The sequence below is a fragment of the Equus asinus genome, chromosome 12 (assembly GCF_041296235.1).
Source record: "Equus asinus isolate D_3611 breed Donkey chromosome 12, EquAss-T2T_v2, whole genome shotgun sequence".
In the NCBI taxonomy this organism is placed as follows: Eukaryota; Metazoa; Chordata; class Mammalia; order Perissodactyla; family Equidae; genus Equus; species Equus asinus.
In genome coordinates, this window is record NC_091801.1 from 69,025,648 (window position 1) to 69,040,449 (window position 14,802).

At 34.0% G+C, this 14,802-nt stretch overlaps 1 protein-coding gene across 4 annotated transcripts in view; it reads right to left on the minus strand.

The window, feature by feature from the left end:
* Positions 1-1,404: 1,404 nt before the first annotated feature.
* Positions 1,405-14,802, minus strand: part of TMEM65 (transmembrane protein 65) — a 49,116-nt gene continuing 35,718 nt past the window's right edge. For all 4 annotated transcript variants that reach the window (XM_070481586.1, XM_014867860.3, XM_070481583.1 and 1 more), the window contains 4 exons: positions 11,672-11,726; positions 10,751-10,793; positions 8,584-8,689; positions 1,405-4,368 (listed from right to left, as the gene is read on the minus strand). In XM_070481586.1, the coding sequence (XP_070337687.1) occupies positions 4,258-4,368; positions 8,584-8,689; positions 10,751-10,793; positions 11,672-11,726 (315 nt within the window). In that variant the 3' untranslated portion in view covers positions 1,405-4,257. The remainder of the gene's footprint in view (positions 4,369-8,583; positions 8,690-10,750; positions 10,794-11,671; positions 11,727-14,802) is intronic.

Consider the following 14,802-nt stretch of genomic DNA (forward strand, 5'->3'; position numbering starts at 1 on the left):
GAAACCATCTTACAACGCATTCAAAAGTGAAATATACTTCATGACAGAGATTTTCTTAACCTCAACTCTCCAGAATCTAGCATGACACCTTCTCCCTGCGCTATTGTTTAAGCTCTTACTTCTTTCAGGTCTTCCCTGACCACCTTGTATAAAAATAACCCCCTACATACGACCGCTGGTACTTTCTATTCCCCTTATCTTGTTTCATTTATCTCTATAGAACTCTTAGCACATAGTACGCATCCAAAAACACAGGATTTGTTAAACGGACTTTGACATTCTAAGTACAATTCCCTTAGGTTATAGATGAGAAGATGACTCTACAGAGGTAAAAAGGAAGCAGAGAACAAACATTACAAAGCCCGTGCAACTGATGTCCCTACTGCACAGCAGTCAAGAACACAGGCTTTACACCTGGACCAAGCTGGATTCCAGTCCACTTACTAGTAGTGACATCACAGGCAAATTAACCTATCCATGTTTCAATTTGCCCAATATGAAATAGGGATAACAACAGCACCAACTTAACGTTGTTGTTAAAACGATTAAGTGTACTGTGTGTAAAATACTACAGTACATAGCAACAAATAAGTGCTTAATAGGGAGCTAACATTATACCTATCATCATCATCATCATCATCATCATCATCATCATCACCATCATCACCATTTCATTGAGGCTCCATAGCTTACTGTCTAATACTTTCCAAATAATTTATGGTAAGATTGGCTACCTAGTTTCTAAGTCCATACAGCCAAGAAGCAGCAAATTAGAAAGATAAAGCAGTTGCCAGAAGTGAGAGCAGCAAAAAAATGGGAGGAAAGTGAGAAACTACAAAAACCAGATTCCTGAGGTACTGCATTACAGCACAATAATGCCCATGAAGATGATATTTAGTCACTAAGAAAAAGATTACATTATATTTAAGACACTCTTTTAAGATGGTGAGAAAATATAATTCTAAAATTAGGAAGATTTACTTCAAAATGGTTTACACAAACTTTTAGTGTGAAACATAAACTTCTAGTGTCTTCAAAACACCTTCTAGAGAAAAGAAGTAAGCAAATGAGACATTATTATATATAAGGCTTGGATATCACTGCTGTAAATACCCATCAGTGTGATTTATGCCAATCTCTCTAACTAGAGCTTTTTTTTGACAGCCTATTAAGATCAAATTATCTCAATATGGCATGGTTCTTCTCTCATAATCTGTAATTTTGTATCTCAAGTGTGGATTTCAGGGAGGTGATAAATAGTTCCATTTTACTGTCTCAGTGACATTGCCACAATCCTGTAACAAACCTGCATTTATTAATTCTATTTCCTTTAGCGACAGAATAACCAGGGGCTTCTGCGATTAGGAAGAAAATCAAATTTCAAAATCAAAACCACATTCCAAATTTCTTAAAAGATTTTTTTTTTTGTTCAATTCCTTTGTAAAAACATTGGTCACTATTTAACATACAGTGGCAACAAAATATACCCAATTTACATGCATCAACAAGTCAATAAATCATAATACATGGACAACATGAATTGCAAACGAACAGTACTAAAGTAGCTCATGTTGCATTTAATCATATATATAGTGCCCCCAACAAAGATGACTAATATGAGAAATAAGAATTCCAGTTTCAATCTGAAATAAGGTTCTTTGTGACAAGTAACATGAAACAATGATATATGAAGTCATTATCTTAAAGGGAACAATTTTTCAGAAATCACTTTGTGCAAAGCACCATACTAGTTTAGAATAAGATCTTGAAAATACGTGTACCTTAGGTTAAAGACAAAAGGGCTCAATTTTTTGAAAATTAATGAAGCAAATTTTTACTGTGTGCATAAGTTAAAATATCTTTCAATACAAAGGGTATATATTCCATGTTTTGACACCTTAAGTAATTCTGCAGATGTTCAGTTAAACTGAACGATTCTGGAGGGCTGGGTTATTTTCAAGAGCAAAACAAAGAAAGCAATAATCAAAAGCCCTTTCTAAACTCACAGGCAAGGTTTGTGGATGTGGGATTTGATTAATAAGAAGAAAATTTAAGCACCTCAATAAAATACTTTTTTAGAAAACAGAAAGGACTGGCAATATACCAGGTAGGGACAAAAGCACTTGGACATTTACAAACAAAAAGTTTTTAAAAATAAGTACTCTAGGGGCCAGCCCCGTGGCCAGGTGGCTAAGTTCGCATGGTCTGCTTTGGTGGCCCAGGGTTTCGCCGGTTCAGATCCTGGGCACCGACATGGCAACGCTCATCAAACCACGCCGAGGTGGCATCCCACATACCACAACTAGAAGAATCCACAACTAAAAATATACAACTATGTACCGGGGGGCTTTGGGGAGAAAGAGGAAAAATAAAATCTAAAAAAATAAGTACTCTAATCCTATCATCTGAAATGATAATAAAATTTTTTTGGGTTTGTATGTGGTATTATGTGGAAGATACAAACCACAATTCTGTTTAAGATGTCAAGTTCTATAAATCTAATTTGATCAAATGAGATTGTCACATTATTTGTATATAACAACATTACATATTTATTTTAATGTTATATGATTTATTTTCTTGTTTTTCCCATCAAAAATCTATGATTAAAGTACAGCACTAAACTATTTTGAAGGGCACAGAAGAGAATTTATAATAAATTGCCTTGTGGGGAAAAACAGCTCCTCTGAAAATAAGAGCTCAAAGTAAATATGTGCAAATAAAACTGTAAAATAAGGTAGCTGTAAATGCAGCCATCTTATAAGCTTCCTTTCTTTTGCATCTATTTACCAACATTCATAATTTCAGTGGCCCAAATGGTACTTTTAATTTCAGTTTTTCTCCTCCACGATGTGTTTAATTACTCTTACAAGTAAGAGTAATTTTTTAGCATGTTTTAATAGACCACATACTAACAAATTTTAAGGGTTCATAAAACGAAAATTTATAATGCATACACAGTTATGTTTAAGTCAGATATTTGTTGTTGTTATGTGCCATATACAAGACTGGAAATAAGTAACTTCAATCTAGAATATGCTTTAAATACCAAAAGAAGAAAAAAGACCAAAACAGGGAGAGAGGATTTCTTCTCATGTAACATTTGACTACTAGTCTATACAAAGCAAAAAGCAAAACATAAAATATTTAGTTAAACCTCAAACTTACTAGTTATCCAGAAACAAAATTCAGTAAACAAGATACAATGATGTCAGGATTATAATGGAGTACTCAGAGTCATTCAATTCAGATGAGAAGATGACATTTTGGGGGAAAAAATCTTTCCCAAACAGTATAATTTGTATCTCATTAACTTCGCAAACATCATTTCAATGTCACCACTTACACCACAAACTTTCTTGACAATTCCCATTTTCTACTTCTTGTAAAAAAATTTTTTAGCCTCTTAATTTCCAAGAATCATGTCAAATCCCTTAGTTCCCCCCTAATTCCACAATCCCCATTAAAAATATCCTAAAATAATCATTTTTCCCCTCGGCAGTCAGAAACCATCATGTAATTTAAAATCGACAAATTAAAAGTAAAAACATCAACTCAAAATAATACACTTATTAACATACATGGTTTTATGTAGTAGGGAGACTCCATAACTGCTCACTCTTATTAACCTTTGGCTCTTGAGACACTAAGGTCAGAAAATTAAAATGAGTAATAAATACTTAACGTCTGCATCCATTTTGAATAGATGTGAGAGTTTCAAAAAAATGACTGAAATTATATGATTGTAAATGTTTACTGTGAAACAGTACAAAATTGATGTTGCCAAAAAAAAAAAAGAGTCAAGAAAATCTTTAACTGATATTAAACATCTTAATTTGGAAAAAAATCTTAAGGTTGAGCTGTAACCACAGGGAACAACAACGATAACAACAACAACAGAAAATGCTTTCATGCACGCACACACGTTAAGTAACACATAAGCAAACCCCAAGTCAGTACAGGACATCAATGACTGATACTTAAATGATATTTTGATATGGAAAGAAAGGGAAAGAAAAGGTAAAATGTTGACTGCCGTTGATGAAAAAGCATTTCAACAATTTACACAAAGATACTAAACAGGGTTTTTAAAAAGATGTCCTAAGAAAACCAAGCCACAATAAGTTAGTGTTTTCCATAATACATGCTGAATTATTTGATCCCATATCTATACACTGTTAACTGTCTTAATTCCTAAATGCTGTGACAGCATACTTAATAATTGAGGTACATTAGTTTACATCTTTTATAGGTTTTCTAAGAGGCTGAATTGTTCGTTTCCAGTTTTTCATCTTCTTCACCTCCTCCAATGAAAAGCAAAGGAAACATCCCTAGAATGCAGCCAATAGTCACCCCAACAGCCTTGCCCTAAGGAAAGAAGAAAACATGTTTTAAAGTTATTTTATCCCTGTAAGAGGAATCCTTGCTAAGCAATTATCAGGTACTATAAAATTCAACTGTGACTGCATTTCGTTTGATCATAGCAGGTTAAAGATTAAAATAAGCTACAAAAAGGTTCTGGAACAAATAACACTTAAAGTTCAAAGCAACCAGGAAATTTTTTTCAAATGGTCACAAAAATAACAGCAGAGAAATATTCAAGTAGAAAAACACTTTTTAAAAATTGTACATATATTTTAATGTCAGAAGACAGAGAGACAGGAAAAAACCTCACCAAGTACTCTCAATATATCTGGATTTGCTCCCCTTCGTATATACTCCTTTTCAATATTTATCCCCCTGGATACCTCATTATGCATAGGGTTAAGCTTTATGTAAACTTAGCTTTGCTTTCTGCCTCCATCCTCCGCCCACAGCCACATATGTTACAATAAGCTCTTTTCCAAACTGTTTCATAAACTTAATATAAAAACTTTCAAACTCCACCGAATTGATGAGCCTATAATCTACTGAAAGCTCTCTCTACCATTAAAAATCATTGCTACTTTTTCACCATTATAAGTGATATAACAATAAACATTTCTGTGTATAGTTCTTCCTCAATGATTTATTTAAAAATCAAATAATATGAATACTTGTGCATATTCACAGGGTATTGCCATGCTGTCAATTCTAGACAAAACTGCAAATGCATACATATACCAATTATAATATATGTATGTACATATACACACCAATTTTTCTGCAACCTCTCCTACATCATGAAAATTTTTTAAATTTCATTTTTGTAACTGGTGTTTTTAAAAAAATTTTTTAATTTTTTAATTGCAGTAACAATGGATTATAACATTATATAGCTTTCAGATGTACATCGTAATATATTTTGAATTCTGTGTAGATTACATCATGTTCACCACCCCAAAAACTAATTATAGTCCGTCCCCTCACATGTGAGCCTAATCATTCCTATGATGACTATTAAGGTCAAACACTTTTCAATTAAATTTCATTACTTCATACAAACATTTATAGAGAATCTACTATGTGTCAAACTCTGTGCTAAATACCAGAGAGACAGGGACTGTCTCTCTCCTCCAGGAACTTCCAGTCAGTTATACAGAGAAAGACAAAGTAAGTTCTATCAAAGATTACAGATGCTATGATAGCTACATAATGCACAGTCTTGAATAAAATGTCTTTTCCTATACATTGTCCATTTATGTATCAGATCTTATAGTTTTTCTAACAAATTTCAACAGTAGACATTAATGTTTTGATAACAGCTTGCATAAAAACATTTCAATTCTGTTATTCGGCTTTTTGTTGTCAGTGGTAGTGGTGGTGTGCTTGTGCTTTGATAGATTTGTCATTTTCATCACATCAAATTTTAAAAGGTACCACTCCTACAGTTTTAGTAAGCAGAAATTTTCCTCATTCCGGATGCTGATTACATTAATCCTAGACTCTTATTTTGACCTTAGACAACATTTACACTCATTTACATTTGCTTAGAGAGACTATATCCTAGATTCCTGACTTCCCCATATACAATGAACAATCATTGCTAACAGGCTCCACTTCCACTTCCCACCCATTCTGTTAGAATGCCTGCTACTATTGTCAGTGGAAACCAAAGCTTTCCTCCTTCCTCACTTTAGCAATGCCAGTCAATGAGTTTCAACCCGGTTATCTCAACAAGGCGTAAGTTCAGTAGGGCAGAGAGGGAGGAAAAAAGTGGGATATCCTTTTCTGGCTGCCTGATCCAGAACCTGAAACATATTTTTCCATTGTAAAAAAGCCACTTATACATTATTATCAGGTATTTATGATATTCTAGGCTCTACAGTTAACTGCATTAGGGCTAACCTGAGAACTTGAGTACATCTATAATATTGTTCTGCAAGAAAGAATTTTCCAAGTTCCAAACAACCAAATTACAAATGAGGATTTAAAATACAGCCTATGTCAGTTGGAACTTGCATGTGTATTGGCACGTATTCTATTATGGGTGAATTTCAGAGTTAGTTTATGTCATGAATAGATGGCTGATCACTAACTTCAACTACTTCAGGTTGTATGTAACCAAATGCTATGTTATAGAGTAGAAGATTGGATCCTAACATAAAAAAGCAGAGTCAACAACTAAGGAATAGACTCACTCCATATGCTGGTGGGAGATTTATCAAAATATACACACACACATACACACTCTCTTGCTCTCTCTCTCTATATATACACACACACTAATTCGGTAATTGACGTGCTTTCATCATAGAAGAAGGGAAGTAGATCTGCTTATAATATAGCAAGAAAACAGAATTATCAATTAGTGAGAAAAGGAGACCCCCAGGAAAAAATTCCTCTTTTGATCCCAGCTGTAGTGCTAAAACATTAAGCCAAATTGCTAGAATGTTGGATTATCCTTATTCCTCAACCACTCTGGCTGGTATTAGCTAGCTAGCTTCACCTCAATTTATCTACAAATTGCAGGATATGGATATATATTTGTTACACAGCAATAGACAGGTCTAAGGTGGAACCTGAGAATTTGCATTTCTAACAAGTTCCCAGGTAATGCTGATCCTGCTGATCCTAGCATCAAACTTCGAGAACCACTGCCCTACACAATCTCACCTTCTCCCATGGTTCTAACTATCACCTACCATCTCAGTGAGGTCTGTGGTGATCCTCCTATTTAATACTGCAATCTGTCTCCATCCTAGCACTCCCAATCTCTCTTACCTTGCCTGGCTTTCTTTTTTACTTTAATTCCCATAACACTTGTGAACTTCTAATATACTAAATATTTTGTCCGATTTGGGGATTTTTTTGCTGAGGAAGATTTGCCCTGAGCTACCATCTATTGCCAATCTTCCTCTTTTTTTGTGTTGAGGAAGAGCCACCCTGAGCTAACATCTGTTACCCATCTTCCTCTTGTATATGAGCTGCCGCCAGAGGTGGCCACTGACAGATGAGTAGTGTAGGTCCACACCAGGAACCGGACCCAGGCTGCCAGAGTGGAGTGCGCCAAACTTAACCACTAGGCCACTGGTGGCTTGTCAGATTTGTCAGATTTTTTAATTGCCTATCTTTTCCTTGCTAGAAAGATCACAAGAAAAAAGATCTTGTTTTGTCAACCCTATATTCAAAACTCCTAGATCTGTACACTGCATATAGTAGGTAAACAATAAATATTTGTTGAATGAATGAATGATAATACCCATCATCTCTAACTCAGACCTCTCTGATTCTTGACCTTTAATCCAAATGCCTACTAGGTGTCACTACTTGAATGTCCTAGTATCATCTCAAATCAACATGCCCCAAACAGAACTCATATCTTCCCTTACAAACTTGTTCTTCCTCCTTTTCTTCTTAATTGGTGGCATCATGATCCCCCCAGTTTCCTTCCTATATAAAATTTTTCACTACCACTCCATCACCTGGGTATGAGGTCCAAGCTCCTCAGTATAGCTTATACAGACAGGAAAATACCTTTCCTGTCTGATCAATACTGACTTTTCCAATGCTGTTTTCTACTTCTGTTTTTATCCACAACTACTACATATTATATCCCAGGAAGACCTACTTTCATGTATTTCTCTGAACACACCTTGTTTTTATCATGCTCTTCTACTTACTAGTCAATATACTTGGGATTCTCTGGTGCAGTAGTAAATGTCTCATCGATAATTAAAAAATCAGCTTAGATTAAATAATTGCCATGAAATCTCCCCACCAAAATAAATTTCTCCCCACAAAGTATTAATTCTCTTACTTGTGCTATTGCTATATCTAGTGCATAATTCTGTTACTGCATCTGTCACTAAATTATAATTTGTTTACATTATAAACAATTATGTCTGGTTCTCTACCTAAACAATCCTCAAAAAGAAATACAGTTTATTATTCATTTTATGTTCTTCACTTTCTAGCACATAACTAATACTCCTCAACATTAACTGAATCATATAAAGAATTTTTAAAAAATCAAGTACACCTACAAAAAATAAAGAGTCAATAAAATTTACTGTTCTTCTGAAAACTCCCAGGGTTTGAACAATTTTTGTTAAAAATGCCACTCCAATCAATTTTAGTCTCAAATTGCTCAGGGGACTGAAATATACAGCATCTTGTTCTGGCTTCCCAAATCCAACGTCATAAACCCTATAGGGTACTTACCAAATGTGTACTAAGACGTGTCTGCCACATGTCAACTTGTTTGGGTGTGAGATCAGGAATTGACAGGCCTAACCTGGAAGCCAAAGCTTCAACGTAGCCTGCAAGTCTTTAAAAATACAAGAGGACAGAATATAAGTTTTCAAAGAGAGACACAAATGTCCTCAGATAGTAAAACTAATTACTACAAAGAGAAACCTGTAATTGGCACTCTAGAAATGGTGTAAACATTTTTTACAGCTTTTGTTTTTTGTGTATAAATATATTCAGTTTAAAAATATTTTCATATTAATATACGTAATACATAGGTAAATTAATTGACTTAGAGCAATTATTCTCTACCATTACTTTAAAAAGACCAATTCAAGTTAATGTAAAAATTTTTTACAGCAATTACAATTAATGCACTTATTCCAAATTCAAAGCAAGCACTTTAACATATGGTATAAATTAATCACTGTCATCAGAAAGCAAAAATTTCCAAAATGTATCAGATTTACACACAAACGAAAACAGCCCAGAATTTTTAGGGCAATCTCAAATATTTATCAATTCTAAATTGCCATCATTTACCAGATACAATCTTACTTTATGAACAGTAAGAAAGAAAATTGCCAATTAAACTGTGCCTATAATCAATTATATGATGGATCCCAAAGTCAGATATGTTAAGTTCTAAAAAAAACTGTGGATCTGAGAATCGATAAAACGTAGTATTTGTTTATTTAACATTTTTTTAAAAGGCAGAGGAGAAACAGTTCTTAAATATAAAGATTCAACAAAATCTTTATCTCTAATTAAAAATAATTGTTTTATGATGTGATCTGAAACTAAATGACCTTAAAATCTCTTAGATCATTTGTTTCTATTAAATACAGTAGCTATAATATTATCATTATTAACCTCAATATTGGAAACTGGGAAATGGAAATGTTTAAGAGGCAATATCATCACAGATTTACGCCAGGAATTCCAGGAATATAAAATTTCTGTCTTGGCCCAGAAGCAAAGAAACTTTGTTTTTAACAGCAGGTTTGGGCCCAAACTCCAGTGCAGAAATCTAGTACACAGGGTTAGATCACTTAGAAAGCTGCCTTTGCCTAGATTATAGGGCTAAGTCGACTTCTATTAGACCCAAATCCAAATCTCAAAACTCACCACTCTAATGAACCAAGGAAGGAAGAAGCACAACCAAAGACTGAGCAAGAGAGAGCATGTTTATCACAATAATTAATGCCAATTTAGTCTAATTTATACTTCCAGGCTTCCCCCAGCTCAGCAAGCAGCCCAGGCCATCTGCCGCTTGGAAGAGAGAGTGTAAAAACAGACAGAGAGAAAGACGGCCTTTTCTAAGCAGACATTCCCAGTTTATTTCATCATTCCTGCCACAAGGGATACAAAGAGCAAAAACCAGCCAAACCTGTGTATGCTTTGGCCATTATTCCCTTTGAAAATTCCTCTCTCCAGAAAACATGCCCAGTCAGTATGCTCACATTTGAGCCATCTCTCTTATATTTGGGCTTAGTGGGAGGAGGTGGGGTGGAATAATGATAGGGGTTCTTACTTTTAATCCTGTCTCACACTTAGAAATGACTATAAAATACATATAAATACTTCAGTAAATGAAAATTCAACTCTGCTTACAGTATAGTAGTTTTAGAAAAATTTTTTGCATTTATCAGAATTGCTTGAGAAGATTATTAAACACAAATGTCAGGGCCCTATCCCCAGAGACACTAATTCTTATGACTGGGGTGTGACCCAGGCTTCTACACCGTCTATAGCTGATGCACACCAAAGATTTAGAAATATTAAATTAAAAAATTTAGTTCTAAAACACATTTAAAAAAATGTCCCTGGGGCCAGCCCAGTGGCCGAGTGGTTAAGTTTGCACACTCCATGTCAGCAGCCCAGGGTTTCTCTGGTTTGGATCCTGGGCATGGACATGGCACCGCTCATCAGGCCATGCTGAGGTGGCGTCCCACATAGCAGAACTAGAAGAACCTACAACTAGAATATACAATTACGTACTGGGGGCTTTGGAGAGAAGAAGAAGAAGAAAAATAAATGTTCCCTTTTTTAAATATACTTCTCAATTAAAGGAGAATGGAGAAGAGAAAGACAACAAATAAGTATACACATGCACAGATGAATAAATGAATGAACCTACCCAAGTCCAGCTAAATCTGACACAAGATTTCCCAAAGCAGCAGCTAAAAGAATGAAAAATGGACAAGTGAATTGTTACATGGAGTCAGAAAAATCATTATAATACATCACTATAAAATCAATAAAGCACTGGTCTGGAAGAGGTATCACATTTCTCAAATGACAACGACTATATCCAAAGTGACTCATTGGGTAGCTATGAATCTCAAGATTTCAAAATAGAACACAATGCTTCTGAGAGGAGAGCAGTCCACCTCCATCAGGCAGCAGATTTCTTCTGTTGTGGCAGCCAGTTTCCATTTTGGCTTCAATATTAAAACACCTGTACAATATTTTGTAGTTGTAACTTTCAGATAATATTTGTTCAAGGAAATCTGAATATTTCGAAGTTAAAGAATAAAGCCATATGTACAGCTCTGAAATTCAAGACAATCAAGGAGAAGAGACGTCTCTTTCATTAACTCATCTACTTCCTATGTTCTATACAATAAACATAACACAGAACCATTCCCAAATTTCACCGTCATGAAGAATAGAGTGGTTAACGGGGGAGAAAGAAGGAGATAGAACCAAACTAGATTTTCATTCTTGTATTGCCTTCCTTGATTTTTCTACCCAACTTGAAAATAAACAATGTAATAGAAGTAGAAAGGTTTTGAGGTAACAATGAATAAGGAGAGGAACTTTTTTTAAACATAATATAGTAGATTATTGTTACCATTAACTAACATAAAGCACCTAAAATTTCTCACCAAAAAAAGTGCTACATTCACAAGAATTAGAGGAAGAGGATTAAGGAGATAAACTAATAAAGATTTCAATGAGTAAACTCATTCAAATAAATTATCCTCTTCTAAACCTAACCTATTGAAATGTTTTATAAATATACAGACAATGGAATAACATTACTATTATTAAATACCTGCCATAGTTGAAATTCCCAAAATAATTCCAATAGACATTTCAATATGGGTTCCCTGAAAAATGATACAAAGAAATTAATCTTAAAAATTAAAGCTAAAGTGACTATAAAAGAAACGCAAAGCGTTAACAAAAACAAAACAGTTAAACCAACATGTTCTTGGGGCAAAATTATATGCACAAAATATGCACATATGATGCAGTAATTCACTTAATTATTAAATATATGCATTCATGCAGAAATAGCATCAACATTTTATTCACTAAAATTAGGCTTTCATAAAAATAAAAAAACAGCAACACATATGGCAATACAATTCATCATTAAGAACCTAGAATTTATATTTTCCTACCACAGGGAAAACAGGTTTTAAAGCTCATCGAACACAAAGACAACTAACTCATCTAAATTTTAAATTCTCAATGACATGTCTATATGATTGTTATTTACTCTCTAACAGGTTAAAAAGACACACTAAACCAGTTTCTAGGAACCTCAAGAGATAGAGACTTCAAAAATTATCCCTCTATCACTTAGTTCTTTAACTGTTAACTAGTGAGGCTCTATGATTCATTGATTAGCAACAATAGCATTTAATACAATAGAGCTACAGCAAAAATGAGGCTCCATTATATTTCCACTGAATTTACTTATTGACAGAGTTTAAGACTGTACATCTATCGAATTCTTCTGAAGAAAAGAGGGGCTCGTATTTTTACATCTACTTTAAAGAGAAGGAACTGAAGTGAAGAAGACTAAACTGTTCTAATGGGTTATTAGATAGAATAAAGAAGAAATCCTAGGATCTTTTGTGCTAATTAAGTTCTAATCCTTGGGCAATGCTGCTGTAAGTGGACTTAATTTTCAAAAACACTTTTGAACACTGATGCTTGAAAATTTCTAAAAAAATTTTTAAATCTCAATGATATTTGTGGAGAAAAAAAAAAAAGAATGCCCTATCTGATATGTAGAAATATTGCCTTCCTCAATTATTTACGAAATTAAAGAGAAGCTGAGTTAAGTATTCTTCAATTTTCTTTCCCCTAGGCCTTTTGTTTCCACCCCCTTAAAATACAATTATTATAGAGTATGGACCAAACAGACTGATGTACAAGTCTCCTAGGTACTCAAAATTACTTGTAAAGAATTACCCAAAGACATAGATTTCTGAAGAAGAAAATAATAAGCCCAAAGAATGAAGATGTGTATCTTCATACATGAAGGCCAAAAAAAAAAGAACTGGAGCATTGATATAGAAGGGAAGCACCTGACAACTACAGTGTATAAAAAATAAATACAGCATCTTTAATAGCAATGAATCATTAGGAACGACCCACGAAGAACCTGTGTGCAATACATGTATTTAAAAACTATTTAAGTGCTTAATCATTTGGCTGAATTTAAGAAGCCTGAAGGTCCTTCTAATAGCATGAAAAACCTCATATAAAGTGAGGGTTGATGTGAAGGCAATGGGTTATCCACGCCTTTACTTTTCCCATAGTTATACCAAATCTCGTGTTAACAGGTGAAGTAGAAATTATAAATAAATCTAATACTAGTCATCTTAAAAGTTACACCTGGTTCATCACCTTAATACGATTAATCTACTCTAGAATTCTAATAAATTCTATCCTAATTAAACTGTAAGAAAAACAACTTTTAAAAACCACTAAAATATAAGTCATGAAATGCAATCCCGACAATATAAAAATATAATAAAAAACTACGAAACCAAATGCTTAGTATCAAAAGCAGCCAACAACAAAGGTCAAATCTATTATAAGAAGTTATATAGGAATTTGTTTTTGTGACAGTAACTAGGGTGGCAGCCGTGAGAGTAACAGGAAAAAGGAAAACACATCGATGCCCGTGGCATGATAGAAAAGACTCAAGTAACCTGAAACAGTGACGGCTGTCCCACGTTAGGAGGCAATCAATCCGTGTTTAAAAAAATAGAAAGGTGAAAAACATTCTTAAGATAATAATGATCATTGATTTCCCTTTCCATGGATTCCATAGTTATACTATTTATGTATTTTAGTCTCAGCAGTCTATTACAAAGCCTCTTTGGAAAATTTCCCTGTCCCTGAATTAGTCTGCAATTATCACAGGATAATATTTTTCCCACACCTATTACTCAATCAGGTATTAAAGCCAGTAGTTTAAACATTTATTTGAGTATTATATAAATAAAAAACTAGTGATAAGTCCCTGAAACTGGATTTCAATGTAAACAAGAAAAACAAACACTACTAAATTGGAGTCAAGCATCTCCAGCCTGGAAAAATAGTCCACTCTCAGTGATACCAGCAATGAGACACAGGCCTGAATAACACAAAACAGTAAACAACATTACAGTAATTTGACTCCAGAATGTGGGTGTTTTGTTTTGTTGGTAGCTGTATTTAAACACAGATATCTCTTACTTAGATATTTATCTCAAAGAAATGATAAGACCACACTGGGAAGGTCTTACTCAGTATCTAAGAAGCTACCTCATTTCTCTATTCTGATCTCTCTTCAAAATCTTTCTGTACCCCTTTTTACGCAAAATACATCATCTCAACACTTCCCTGAAGCAAGGATAGTCTTTCAGCATTTGAATATCTAAGGTCTTCCCTATAGAGGTGATAAAAACAAATGATCATTAAGACGGTAGTATTGGGGGGTACTAGCTGTCAATAAAGAGAATCTAAAATATTGAGTGTGTCATGTAAACTGAAAGAAATATTTGCCCCAGAGAAGCTGTAATTCAGACAATCTATTCAAGAACACATTAAGTCTTAAATACAGCTTATAAATTCATCATAATTGCATTTTCTTACAATTAGATTTGATTTACATTAACTCTTTAAATAATCCAACTAACTCAGATTTTAGTAATTTCAAAAATAGCAGTATGGCTCTAAATGGTTGAATAAGTTTCTCACATTCACAGATATATAAACTGGCCAATTTGATTCTTCTATACCTATTAGGAAAATGTCATAATCAGTCAAAAAACTAGCACTTTGAAACTATATTTTAGAGGCTCATGCCAGACTCTGCGAAAGAATCATCCAATGGGTGCTTATCATCCTCAAGTTGTGTGCCTGCTAGCTCATGTTCTGTGACTGTTTATGAAGTAGTAT